Source organism: Diorhabda carinulata, chromosome 2 (genome assembly GCF_026250575.1).
Source record: "Diorhabda carinulata isolate Delta chromosome 2, icDioCari1.1, whole genome shotgun sequence".
In the NCBI taxonomy this organism is placed as follows: domain Eukaryota; kingdom Metazoa; phylum Arthropoda; class Insecta; order Coleoptera; family Chrysomelidae; genus Diorhabda; species Diorhabda carinulata.
The window spans coordinates 24,726,596-24,741,163 of NC_079461.1; the positions used below are offsets into that span (position 1 = coordinate 24,726,596).

Sequence of the window (14,568 nt, forward strand, 5' to 3'; positions counted from 1 at the left end):
CATAAATTTCACACAAACAATAATTTATAATTTTGTATACATGAAACAAAGCGTATTCAAGGGAACTAGTAGACCTACCTAAATAATGAAGAAAAACTTGCTTTATTACATGATCGTGAAAATGGCTGTTATAAAAGCATTCCTAACACTTCCCACTGTTCTAATAATGTCAAATCCTATCCACAACGGGTCTATTTCATTATTATTACTTGCCCAGTCAACCTTATTTGGTTAAAACCAGTTGATCACTACTGTAAGTTTTCTATTGATATACACAGGGTCGAAGTAAGTTATTTCCAATTAAATAAACAATCAATAAACAACATTTTGAAATCAAATAGCGTAGAGCTCAACTTCAATAAAATTTATTTTTAGCATCTTTAATATACAAAGAATTGTTTTGTGATGGACAATGCACTAAACCAAGGCACCAAATAGTACAAATAACTTTGAAATTCGAGTTAGTGAATGTGATGGTGAACTTGCAGCGTAGTTGCAGCCAAAAACAGAGAAAAATGTAATTTAAAAATATTTATTTAAGAAGGATAGTAATTGGGAGGAAACTTACAGCAAAACTGATCTTCTAGAACCATTACCAAAGTTGAATTGGACTACGTCTTAATACTATTATATATTCAAACTAATTGAACACATGTGGCATCACTTAAAATATAGAGTAAGATCTGAAAATGACTAGTAGGAATAATGGAAAATAGAAGAGTTAATATTTCAATGTAATTAAAATTAGATTCCTCTATAAACGAAAACATCGTTGTTCGGAAATAAGGAGGATAATTACATTAAAATAGGAAATATTTTGGTAGATAACACAAAGTACAACTTGTTTTATTCCATTTTGACTGTGAGATGCTCATACAAAGACCGTTCTATTCTATTAGTAAATGCAGTAAAATTGTATATACACTCCAAGGATGAGATAAATGAATATATTTATTTTTATTTATGTCACGTATATTTAATATTCTCTAACTTAAACTTATAAACCAAAAGTCCTTACTGTTTCTTAAACCATATGTATATTGAGCTTAGAATACTCATAACTTTATAAAATATAGGTTGTTGTAACATAAGTTGATATTAGTTACAAAGAATGCTTCAAGATGTGAAATGGAAACAAGCATTTTCACCACGTCAAGTAACATCTATTGAGAGGATCCTTTGTTAGTTCACTGTTCAACATGAATTATATATGAAGGCTAAAGCCTGTGTGTTCTATAAATTACTATCACTGAATTTATTGTTTTTATTCCTAGAATCCACTGAATTACAAATTCTTATCCTCATTAAGATCAATAATAATTTGTTTTATTGCCAATTATTTAGCTGTTTCTAGTTTTGTAAAACAAATGAGAGCATATTGGCAGCGACCATTTTAATGTTTAAAAATTTTCGCACAAATCTTCAACATCTGACAATCTAAACGTATCATTCAAGACACACCCAAACGCATTCGTTGGGATTAAAATTTGGGTGATATGATTTTTAGCTAGATTGTGAACAGAAGGCCGATGCCCATTGAAAAGCAAATCGGGTACTCTGACTTGAATACTTAACGGTACTAGAAAGATTGTTGCTCAAGTGTTTAAACCTCTCACGTGTGAGTTCTGGATACTGCAGTTTATTCCTCATTCACGCATCATCGGTATTTCGTATCTACCGTGATGCCTATATTGTTGAGATACATCTTAGATGTACGTGTCCGATTAAAAGGCCAGTCATTAGTTGAATCTGTGCCTGTTTAAAAGGAGCAGCTGTTTGTTGGAAGAAGCAGAATGTTCATTCATGTATACTTCAACTTGTCGCATGCCATATGTTTTCGTCCACTCTGCAGAGCCTGCCTTGTGAAAAACTTTTGGTTACACCACCTAGAATGGGTTCTGAGCCTATTGTTGGATTTTTTGATCCTCAAGTAAGCGGGTCAGCCCAAATGAGCTTAGCCTTGCAACCAAATGTCTTTCTATTATAAAAATTTACTTTTAGCGTATTAGTTTTGTATCAAACCATTTTGTGTAGTTGTTAAATCTCACGACGTCATAAAAATCCCCTTTGACTAAAAATAACCGAAGCATTTGATATGAGCTCATTTTGCTTTTTTCGGCACTGGTTTTCGTAGTCCATGAGCCTGTGAAAAAACCAAGATTTTTGATAAATGAGAGAAAAATAGATGTACATTTCGTTTACAATTGATCACGGTGTTATTGCATTTCTCTTAAGAATATTGTACTCAATTCTCTAATGCTATATCAGTAGATTATGGTTAGTTTTCAATATTTTTGCGCACCAAATCAATTCTGAATAGTTCTTCACAAAACGTCAATATCCAAGTTTTTTGGCCCTTTACATTTATTTGGTGCGGAACGCTGCAACTTTGTCAATATCTTTATCTTGCTTGATAATAATTTCTCTTGCTGCATACTTTCTTATATTATTGTCGAGTAATGTCATACCCAGTTGTGTCTCACACGTTAAAAATTTTTGTGTGTAGAATATTTCGCCCAGTTAAGTGGCAGTTGAAATTCAATATTTAAAACTCTTTTCCAGAACGTACCAATGTTAAGATAAAAGACGGTTTCCCCATGGCAGTCTGTGTACAATTGCTCACAAGCCTCAAGAATTCTTCCACATTCACGGTATACTTTCATTAGTCATACAATTTTCTGAAATTAACAAGAACAATGGTCATATTCAGTCCAGTTTATATTTCTTCAATCCTTTAAGTTGATATATTGCTTCGCTTCAACTTCTTGGGCCGTTTCTCATCTTGTGCTAAAATTTTTTTTGTTAAAAGGCTACTTATACTTTATTCACCTCATAAAGTGAAGCTTACATGAAAGAAACCACTTTATATATTATTATGTTGTTTATTTACATTTTACTATAAAGTGAGGTAATGTCGTGTAATATGGGACAGATTTGTTCAAGTAGACGCCCATTCACATGTCTAAGGTATAACTATAATTATTTTTTTCGTATTTCTGATATTACAATTTCATATTAGTCTTTATAATTAACTTATGTCTCAAAAACTAATTGGAATATTAATGTAATATATCTAATTGTAATTATGATAGAAAAATTAATTAAAGTATATGATGTTGTACTATATATTATATACTTTTTGCTAAGACGAAATAAATTTGAAACGAACCTCAATGTTTCGTTATGCTTGGTATATTGAATTATATTGAACTAGAAATTAAAAAGGTTCACCTTTATCGACATTATTTTTGTTTTTGCTACAAATATTAAATTAATATAAATTTGAAACAGCTTTCGAATTCTAAATTGTGTTGTGAAAGATATAAAAGAAATCTTCAGTGGGTAAATAGCTATTTACTTATGAATAAAAAAATAAAAGTAATTTTCACATCCGTGATTTGTGGATTTCTATTAGGTTTACGAATATCTATCTATTCGTATATTGTGATTGATAATAGTGTCTATTTAGTCTGGTCCTGTTTAATGACTGATTTTGTAATAATGTTACAATTTTCTTTAAATAGATTTATAGAGAGTTTTGAGGTAGATACGCCATTTCACAATAAACCTACGTTTTTATATTTAATGTTATATCTACCAGATCAGTCTATAAATTCTTTTGACCGTAGTAGAATACTACTGGTATTTTTTTATAGTTCAGTTCCTTATAAACTTACATAGTTATGCAATTAAAACCATATGGTATGGTCTACTGTATACAATTTTATTTGAAAATGATTATTACGTTTGGAAGCTAAAATGTAGTTAAATATTTATTAAATAATATATGTTCAGCAGGAAAATTTTAAGGTGAAATTTTATAGCAGTAATTACTTGCATTGCATTTATTTAAACTAATATGTCTCATACTCTATGATGAGACAAGCAATAACATGTATGTCCTGGCAAATATGCCACCATAATCACTTTAGTAAGAACATGTTTGCGGTATCTGTTATGAAACATTGATATTGGAAAACGCAAAAAAATGCAAAGATGCTCACGATATTCTAGAATCTATTTATGGTGATGATGTAGTGAATCAAGTTCAAAATTGGTATACGATTTAAAGTGTCAGGAAGGGAGTCGAGTATGAGGACACGATTAACACCACACTGGCATTGTAATCCGATTAAATTATACCAAAAAATAGGGGTGAATTTACAAAATTTTATAACCAGATAAAATTGGTTGGATTGTGCAAAACACCTTTATAAATGGAATGAGGAAAAAATTAGTAGGTGTCAAAGGTCACAAAAGCGGGTAAAAGTTTTATCATAAAATTAGTCAAGACAAAGGTTGTATATGAGATATAACGATACGAAAAGCTGAAAGACTTGTAATCATCATAATATGATTAAGAACATCACGTATATGAAGCTGTAATATATGATAGCTGCAACGACAATGATATAATAAAGTCGCAGAACAACGTCGTAGTTCAGCAATATCTTCATCTTCTGATACTTTAATTGATCAATCTATGGTAGTTTATATCAGTGAACGGACATTGGTAAAACAAGCTAATAATGATGCAACTCAATTCAACGAATAAGCTTATTGTTGTAGGGGAAGATGCTCGAATTCCAATATTAATTTGTAATATATCCATCGAAAAGTTTTTCTATTGTTGTGTCTGGCTGCATACGACATCATTGTATAGTTTAAAAATAAATTAAAAATGTTAGAGACAGTGTTTATTAATTTACCCCACGAATTAAAGTGTATAAATAAATACGAAAAACGTTACAGAATATTTTTATATACTGATAACATAACTTACTAATTTCATATTTAGTTTGTTAGATTGGAAGAAGTATTCTAGTAGTTTCAACTGTTAAGTCTTTAATTGATAATAAACACTAATTCATATAATGATATTATGTAACATAACAAAAGTTATTCCTTCAACTTTTCACAATACTTATTAAAATTTAATTTATTTAGTTACTGAAGATTATTTACTCAAGAATAATTATCGGCGTATGGTTAATCGATAAGTAGTCGATTTAAATAAATAATCTAAGTTTTCAAATTGTGAAAGTTACTCCTTGATTAATGTGACATATTTGTTATTGAAATATATTGTTTCGTAAATAATTACTAAATTAGTAGATACCTAGAGACTCTTATATTGTGTTATTATCAAATCAAGGTGAGATTGAACATTGTCATTTGTCAAGCTGGTAAAAATTCTCGATGAATTAATTACTATAATTTGTTGCTAATGAAATTATTTCAAATAAAAATGAACAAAGTATGTAACAACAACCTTATTGATCAAATTCATTGTATATTTTACATACTATTTCTGAAGAAACTAGATGAAAGTATCGGTTGACTAAAAATATCTGATGTAAAATAATTATTTGAAAAAGCTGTTGCTATATTTTTTATCGAGCCATTTCCAAACAATTTTTATAAAATTATAAAATTTCCAAAAGCAAGAACATGCTAGGATTTTGTATACCAAATGACTCCGCGTTTATTTTAAGTACTTTACATTCTGTATTTAATAACTGCATAATGGACACATTGGAGAGGCAATGAAATAAAAATTCTCAATCAAACAATATTACCAAACCTGTTGGAACGTGGCTACGAAAGAAACATGAATTCGAATCACATCTCGGTCTCAAACTGAATAAATACTTGCGCTTAAATATGTTGACCCTGACTCTACAAAGATTTTGTGAATACAGCCGTATCATATGACATAGTGAAAAGGTAGTAGAGAGACGAATATGCAGATGGATCACCCACAACCACTACAACACACAATAAAGTCCACGATCTCGTCTTGCAAATTCGACGTATGACTATTAGACAAACAGTTGAAGGCAGTGGTATTTAATACCATGAGGTAAATAACATACTTAGTCTTTGCGATGAGTACCACAAATTTTAATAGATTCACACAAGCAAACTGGAAAATAGATTTGCAACCTTTAGCGTGGAATGACTGTATCAAAAATATAAATGTTAGCTGATCAGGTGCGGATAAAAAGCATCAGATCACGTATTTATGAGAAATGGTGAAATAAAAAAGATTTGAAAGGAATAAGAATTCGAAAGCTAGATAAGTTTTTGCGAACGTTAGATTAGAAAAATTCAGTTTTTAGCTTAATAGGTGTGTCTAGAATATAAGAAAGTGAACTGTCGAAATTACTTACTCACCAAATATAGTTGATAAAAAAGAGGAAAAAATATTTCATTTCATCTTCCTTCTTCATTGATAATGTAAGAAAAATGTAATTATAATAGTAAAGGAAAATGGTAGAATATTGTATGATTACCATATATATTTTATTTTAATATACAAATTCTGTGATTCTGTATTTTAATAAGGATATCAACTTTTTGAAAAAATATCATTGAAACTAATTAAAACAATCATAATTAAATACTTTAAAGATACCACCAACTCGGTGGAAGTTTAATATATAAATGTACTTACCGTCCAACCTCCATCAGCTATTTCCTGTTCGCAGAATACCTTCAAAAACCAGTAGGTTGTACCTCGTATTTGCAGGTAGTATATTCCAGAGTTCCTCATCCCAGCGCTAAGGAAGTCCACACAAGAATAACCCTAAAATTAACAAATATTCATGTTTAGAAGAAAGTTTGAGATGAATGGATAGGAAATACTATATATAAATAGTTGAAATAGCACGAGGTTTCAGATCAGTGTTATTTCACCATGGAATGCTATCTTAGACTATACAGTAACATAGACTGCTTCTTTGGCCAAGAAAGTAGCAAAACATCTGCACCACTCAAACTGTTTAAACTGCACCAAAAGAATCTAAAAGCGTTCTCAATGCTTTCATGATTCTCGAAACGTTTACAAGAATCAAGAACAATTTTAATTATTGTAGAAGAATTAGAAATGATTTCAATTCTTCTTTGAAGACTATAGATTTTTTCAAATCCCTGAAAGACAATCTCCCTACTTCAAAACAATAAGAATTTGGAATTACTTATGGCAAATGACGAGATATCCAATGATACAACTTCTAAATATAAACATGTCAACATATTACTATTGTTAGTTAATATCTACCGCTATGCAGTTAACATTGACTTGTAACATACACAAGCACCAACAGAACATTAAAATTTGTGGGGTAAGTCCAGTAGGTCATATCACTTCAGTCTCTTCATTGGCTGAATTGTAAGAAGATCTACAACTAGTTCATTCAGGTAACTAATTTCTTCTAAGGAATCTAGATCCATCATTAATTCGTAAGAAAAGAATCAGAAAGTAATGTATCTATTTTCTTTCAATAATTAAAATTCAGAAAGAAAAGAAATATATAAACTGAAATCGACAATTGGATTGGAATCCTTTTTTTAAGTGAATCGAAAATCAATACTGATTAGCGATAGTCCTAATGAATTTTTTGTCATTTCCCTCTCTGCTGGGGAGGAGGAGTAGCAGTTTATGTAATTGAATAGTCCAAGAATACTATTTTTTTGACACGCTTACATTAGCTTCATATCTATGTACTCGTATGTACTGGAATGTTTAACTCTACCTTGATCCATTTTTGGAGATGAAATTAATTCGATATTTCACACAGCTATCAAAGATCGCTGGTATAATATAATTCCATGAATTAAATAAGTAATGGCTCAAAAAACTTAAAAAACACCCTTTAATAGCAAACCAAACTAAAAATTAGAAAATAATCTTTTCATACTTCAAATAAGGGTAAAGTGATTAATAAATCAAATCATTTTAATATGAAAAAAGTTGAAAAACGCTGTTGTTTTGAGTTTTGCGTTTCCAATGAAACTGACGGCTACGAATCATTGAAAATATTTCAAAAGCGTTCACAAAGTTAATGCCTCATGCGAATAGTCCATCCACTTCTGTTATTGACGATAAAATCAAAAAAGATGAGAAAATGGTGCTTTAAAATCGTCGAGAGATAGCAGAGGTTCTCAACATCTCTTAAGAAGCGACTAATTATATTTCAGTTAATGTTTTGAATATGAAGTGTGTCAATACTAAACTTTTTTGCAAAAACACCTTCGAGTAGAGGTCTCAAAAGAGATGCTTGGCAACGTAGGGCCATGCATTCATGAAACGAATCATTTCTATTGACCTACTCTAGCAAATGGCGCTTAAAAATGAGCTGAAGCTCGGAAAACCACGTCAAAATTGATGGAAAATCAAAAGGATGTTCATAGTATTCTTCTATTGCCGTTCTGTCAACTGTTAACTGTCAACGTTAAGCAATTCGTTGTATATGGTCGAATTTGTGGGCATAAAGTAATAATGCCTAATCACATGTATGTGACTGATTTTTTGGCTCAGGCACCGTATTCGTCAGATTTGACTCTTCGTGACTCTTTAATTTTTTGAAAACTCAAAAATCCAGTCATTGAACGTGCTATAAAGCTATTAACATCATAAAAAGTAATTCGTGCTGGGGACCATCCCAGCCGAGGCTTACAAAAAGTATATGGAAAATTGTATTGAGCGTTGGCATGTTTCTATTGGTTCAAAAGGAGCCTATTTCGAAAGTTAGGACGAAGATTTGTAATAATATTGTTTTTTGTCGGTTAGTCCTGAATAGGTTAGGTTAGGTGCTTTGAATAAAAATAGAATTTTCTGGGGAAGAGCTTACAGCGAGAGATGTAAAGTTACTGTTATTGAAAAGAAGGTCTTAACTACTTAACCATCTAGATTTACTCAAAAGAAATATTCTAGTCGAAAACATAAAATTATTAGATAGAATAGTGGTTCAAATAAAGTAAGTATCAATAAAACCAGATAATTATTCATAAATCCGTACAAATTACTCATCATTTTCTGATATCTTTGAGAATTACATATGAATGAAGTTAAGTGTTATATAAAGATTTCTTAACTTTAATTCCATCAACTTCACTTATGTTCTAAACTGAAATAGTGAAATCGCAAACGCTCGTTGACGATGTTGTCATCACATGTACATTCAATGAAAAGGAAATCGGGAAAAAATTGTTCGTAAAAGCTTGTTTGATGTGAGAAGATCTCTTTCGATTGTTGGTGCCCTTTTAACATTTTATTTATGTAATCAATAATATTACGGTTTTATACTCTTCCTACACACGGACCTTTAAGTAAACGTATTGGTTAAAGTTCAATCTCATTTTAGAACTTTATACGTGTACTTTTTATAATTTTACCAGCTTGTCATTGAAATACAGAGTAATCTTGTGTAATTTTGACTATGAATCGGTTTTAAATCAATTATTGAACATTTTAGCCACATTACGTAACTTTTGTTGTTCATGGGATAATTTCCAATAAAATATCAGCTCCTCCTCATCGAAATCGTTACCAAAAAAAAAAAAAACATTCATTTAAAAGATTGGGATTTTTCCAGAAAACTTTTAAAAAAAGTTCTCTTAAATAATTTGTTAGCTACTACCACTTTCATTTTGTCGTAACTAGGTAAGTATGAGGATTATCTGGAAAGTTTGCAGCCTAACAAAGACATTTTTATTTTTTAACATAGTCTCTCTTTAAGTATATACACTGTTTCCAGCGGTGCTCCAGCTTTTTTCTCAAATCAGGTGCTGACGTACGTGATAACATCTTCTCCTCTCTTCTAAAAGTGAAACTTTGAAGTCAGAAAACAAAAACAAGCCACCAGTGGTCAGATTTGGTGAATACAGTGAATTAATGAGAAACCACTTTTCTTTGCTTCAAATGCAGTCGCTTTTCTGCAATTCCCCCTTCACCTTATCAAACAATAATGCGTTATAGTCTCTTGTTATTTGAAGTCTATGAACAAAATCTCATAACCATCTAAAATCACTTTTCCGGCCGATGACACAGTCTTTGCCTTTTCGAGTCATATTCGCCCTTCGTAGTCCACTATCTTGAAGTCAAGCTAGTTAGCAAACGCATTATTCGACACACGGATAGATTACGTATGCATAATTCTTCATTCAGCAGCTCGATACTCAATTTTTACGATTTACAAAAAAATCTTCAGAATGACTGAATTATACGATTGTTAAATTACTGAAATTTTCGTGAGAATCTTTCTACGCTTGCGCAAGTACATATGATATATAGACTATTATCTGTTTGTAAACGTGATGGCTACTTATTAAAGCATATTATATATCTCGAAACTAGTGATTATATTTATAAATGATTTTACTATCCTGATTTGAATACTAGATTCATGTGACTACTAAATCTAGTATTTAAAGAGCTAGTGAATAGTCATCACGAATTCTGCTCCATGGCCACAACTGCGTATTTAAAAGGATGAAAATTAAGTACAAATATTAATTGGATAGAGACTACTTATTTAAATATAAATGACTAACAAAATCGTACAGAATAAAATTCAAGAAGTATAAATTGTCAAAAAATGTACGAAAAATATGGAACAAAGCGCTCCACGCTTTTTTCACAATAATACTAGTATTTTTTATTCATTATTGTTTTGAGCTTATATTAAACATAGTTTTCAACTTTTTAGTTTGATGTGTTTTAGATACGTGTTTTTTTAAACTATATTCATTATGCACTTTTTAGTTCAATTTATTGTCAAAAATAAAATTTTGTAGTCATTAGTTTATTAAATCTCCAACAGACGGTGTACGGATGTGAAATTCTTCTCTAACAACATAATAAAACTAGTGTTAAATTTTAAAGTAATACTGATGCAGGTAGTACAGTAACTCTCCAACAGAGGGCAGACAGTTGTAAAATTTGTTTTAATGTAAAGAGAAAATAATAATTTCTAAAAAAGATTTGCCGAAAAAATTTTTTTACAGCGTGAAAGGAATTTGAACCCACGATCGACGAATCGGGGTTGACGCCTTAGTCCACTCGCCTAACGAACGCAATTTAATGTGCTGGGATATACTAACAGTGATAAGCCACAAAGGAGAGTTACAAACAAAAAAACCAACATCGTTCTTCTTGAAATCGATATATATTCGAGGTAATTGTTCCAATCGAAAAATTTTTTTTCAGGAATACACATAATTGAAAAAGCTTACGTTTCTGCAGTTGTACTATCATCAAATTAACTGTATTGTGTAAAGAGTACTAGTATATTCCAAGGCAAGACTTGAAACCAGGATAGTAATACACTTTACTAGCTTACTATCCAAGCTTGAAAAACCAGACTCGTAAATTTCGTGCATCATACAAAGGGACAATGTTTTTTTAGTGATAAATCGGTACCGCCTTGTAATAAATACATATCAAAGGAGTGTTGGTGACAATGTACCATGAATAAACAATATTTATAGTTATTTGTTACAACTATTTAAAATGCTCATCATATTTCTTACCTAGCAATGTTATAATAATTTATCAAATTTCAACTTTCTAATAAAGATTAAAATTTCTGAAATATCATAAATTCAGAGCATATATTGTTCAAGATCAGGCGTAATAAATATAAATAACGCTATGAATTTCACGCCAGATAAGCTTGGTTGCTAAATAAATACATGTTTTTTTCGCATGACAAATAACGTAAATATTCTTTTCACTTCATACAACATATTTATTAAAATAAAACAATAATGAAAGGTAGGATTAATATAACAACTGTTCAGTTTATATCAATATTTCATATCCGAATCATCTACCAAGTGATCAATTGAAAGTTATGTTATTAATCATTTTTACCACAAAAGTCAGGAATACAATTGATAGGAATATGATCTTCAATATGATTTTAACTGCAGATATATATAGAGATAGAATTTAGATCGGAGAAATTCAACTATGACGATCCAGAAGACATATCTTATGAAAAATGTCAAAGCAATACACAGACGATGTCAACATATTGAGACTACTACTACACTAGCAATTACAATTACACTATTCTGTTGATTATGATATAACCAACAGCTTCAGGAATACCAAATAATGAACAAATTGTTCACTTCCAGCACCACTCAAACACTCGAAATTGGAGAAAAGTAAACTGAAATTTTTCAATTTAACCTACCCATAAATAATAAATTTTCCCGCCAATGAATCTCTCCCACAAGAAACAATTCTGACAGAAAAACCTCATGAATGGAACATTTCACATTTATTTCCCGATAATAAACAGTTGAGTAGACTGTGAAGAATAGGCCTCTTGGCTTATTCAACTAATATCAAATTTAATAGTTCCAATACTTCCAACTATAACCAAGAGGGTATTGCTTGATACCTTTTTCTAAGAATTTTACATGATTGGTATTTATTCTATGACTATGACTGCGTGCTAGGCATTACTCGTATTCTGATTGTCTTAATTGGAATGAGCAAGGTGCTCTTGAAACCGGACATCAATAGACCTCCTAATTTGTCCAACATACATATATCAAAAATATCACCAAGAAATTTCAACTTAATATCAAATTCGTTAAACAGAAGTTAAAGGAGGAACTTCCGACTATATACGAGTATATCTCAATAAAATTTGTTGATATTGGTAATGCTTCCTGGGACCTTTTAAAATATGATTCAATTTCATTCAAAGATTGATTCTAAGTTGTGATCTCAATTAGTAATTACATGTGATTGGAAGTAGAGGAAAAAAACTCCAGTTTCCGTTTTTTCTTGAAGAAAATATATTATAAACTCACAAACAAAAGCAGGAGATTTCATACAGGGTGACTGGTATTGGTCTTATTTTCATGACAAAAAATGATAATGGAAAATGATAAGTTTATTTGACGTATCAGCTCAATTAATCTGGCCCGTTTCTGTCCCATAAAAAGCAATATACACTTAGATAGTTTTATTAAAACTGCAGTGATGTATTTCAGAAATTTAAGTAACCTGATTCATTTCAATGTAAGAGGTAACAAAAAGGACTGCTGTTGTATATCTATCATCTGATTAGTAGTACAGGCAAAATAGGCGATTTTGAACTTAGATTAAATTGGGCAGTTTTTATTTTATAGATTCTGGAGGTTTTGAATAAATCTATCAACTCTTAACAAAATTACGGGCATGGATTTTCGAAAAATTGAGACTTGAAACTCAAAAAAATTTTAAAACGTAAATAACTCGAAAACTATGAGGAAACACTGCTGTAACAAAAATGTACAGTACAAAATTCTCTATGAAAAAGTATCCTAGGTATTGGTTCTTAACCTCAACATTTTCACCTTAAAACGGGTTTATACACTCAAAAATAGTTTGAATCGCGAATAACTTGAAAACTACGAGAAATTCGAAAAAAATGATGGAGCAAAAATGTACAGCACAAAATTCTCCTACAGATTGGCCTTCAAGAATTTTTTCCTAACCTAAAAATTTTCATAGTAAAATGGGCTTCTGTACTCAAAAACATTTTGATTAGCTAATAACTCGAAAGCTATGTAGAATTCGAAAAAAAGGCTGGAGCCACATTTCTGTGAAAGAGAAACTATTAAGAAGTTTGTGAATACTGAAAGAAGTAGTGTGAATGAAAATCTCTCGTTGGATTTGCTTGTTTATATGGTGGTTTATATGTTTCTATCCATTAAAACTTCAAATGCTTACATACCTCTTCATCTCGCAAGATTTTCGAAAATTTCCAAGTCGAAAATTATGCTAGAAGTAGAAAATAGAGGTCTTAACCATCATGATGCATTTTGATTTTTTGTAAACGAAGTAGTTTCTAAGAATAAAAACAGTTTCCATGTGCACCTGGAACGTAAATTGGCTTCAATTCACACTAGCGGGAATTCACGAGCGGATGTTACGGTTTTTGGCGTTAAGGGAGATTTACTCAAAAATAGTAGCTCCAACGAAAAAATGATTTGAGCCTTTTTTAAAAAAAATTTTTTTGTTCAGGCCCTTTTTACGAATTTCTCTCGGTTTTCGAGTTATTCGCGTTTCAGAATTTCGAAAACTCATGCCTGTAAGTTTATTAAGAACTGCTATTCAGTAACCGAAAAACCTCTGAGAATCTAGAAAATCAGAAACGCCCAATTCAATTTCGGGCTTAATACTACTTTACCTGTTCTTGTCCCCTCTGCAAAGCTTGTATGCTACTGATTCACTTCAGCTTTGGCTTCCCCTTTTGGAATAAGTTATTATCAAATTAACCATGTTTGTTTTTTCTTGTAAGTACTTTTACATTTTGCACAAAACTTGGAAGTATGATAAATTCATTATATTGGAATAAAATATAATTTTAATACCACTGAATCACTTCAAACGATTACTCAATCTCTTATTCTTAAGTATTAGGTCGAATGAAATAATGACGGAAACACTGAATTATAATTATTGCTGAGCCTTAACACGGATGTATCCGTTTGATCTATGTTTATATCCGGAAATGTTATAACTTATGGTGGATTGTTGAAGTATACGTGTATCAAATGTAGTACAAGGTCGAAAAACAATACATTCTTGAGATACATCATTATTACTGGAAGTATTTTAAGGTCAATTAAGAACTAAATAACAAATTTTACTTCAATTAATATATATGTTTTCTTGCAAATATTTCCAAATAGCACATACATATGTTAGTTATAATAGATTATATACTAATATCCTTATCAGAGTTATTCCATCGTGATCCAATCAACAATAGTCTA

At 30.7% G+C, this 14,568-nt stretch overlaps 1 protein-coding gene across 1 annotated transcript in view; it reads right to left on the reverse strand.

The window, feature by feature from the left end:
• The window catches only part of LOC130903481 (angiopoietin-2), a 182,189-nt gene that overhangs the window by 16,644 nt on the left and 150,977 nt on the right, over positions 1 to 14,568 (reverse strand). The window contains exon 3 of the mRNA XM_057815597.1: positions 6,458 to 6,589. Within this exon, the coding sequence (XP_057671580.1) occupies positions 6,458 to 6,589 (132 nt within the window). The remainder of the gene's footprint in view (positions 1 to 6,457; positions 6,590 to 14,568) is intronic.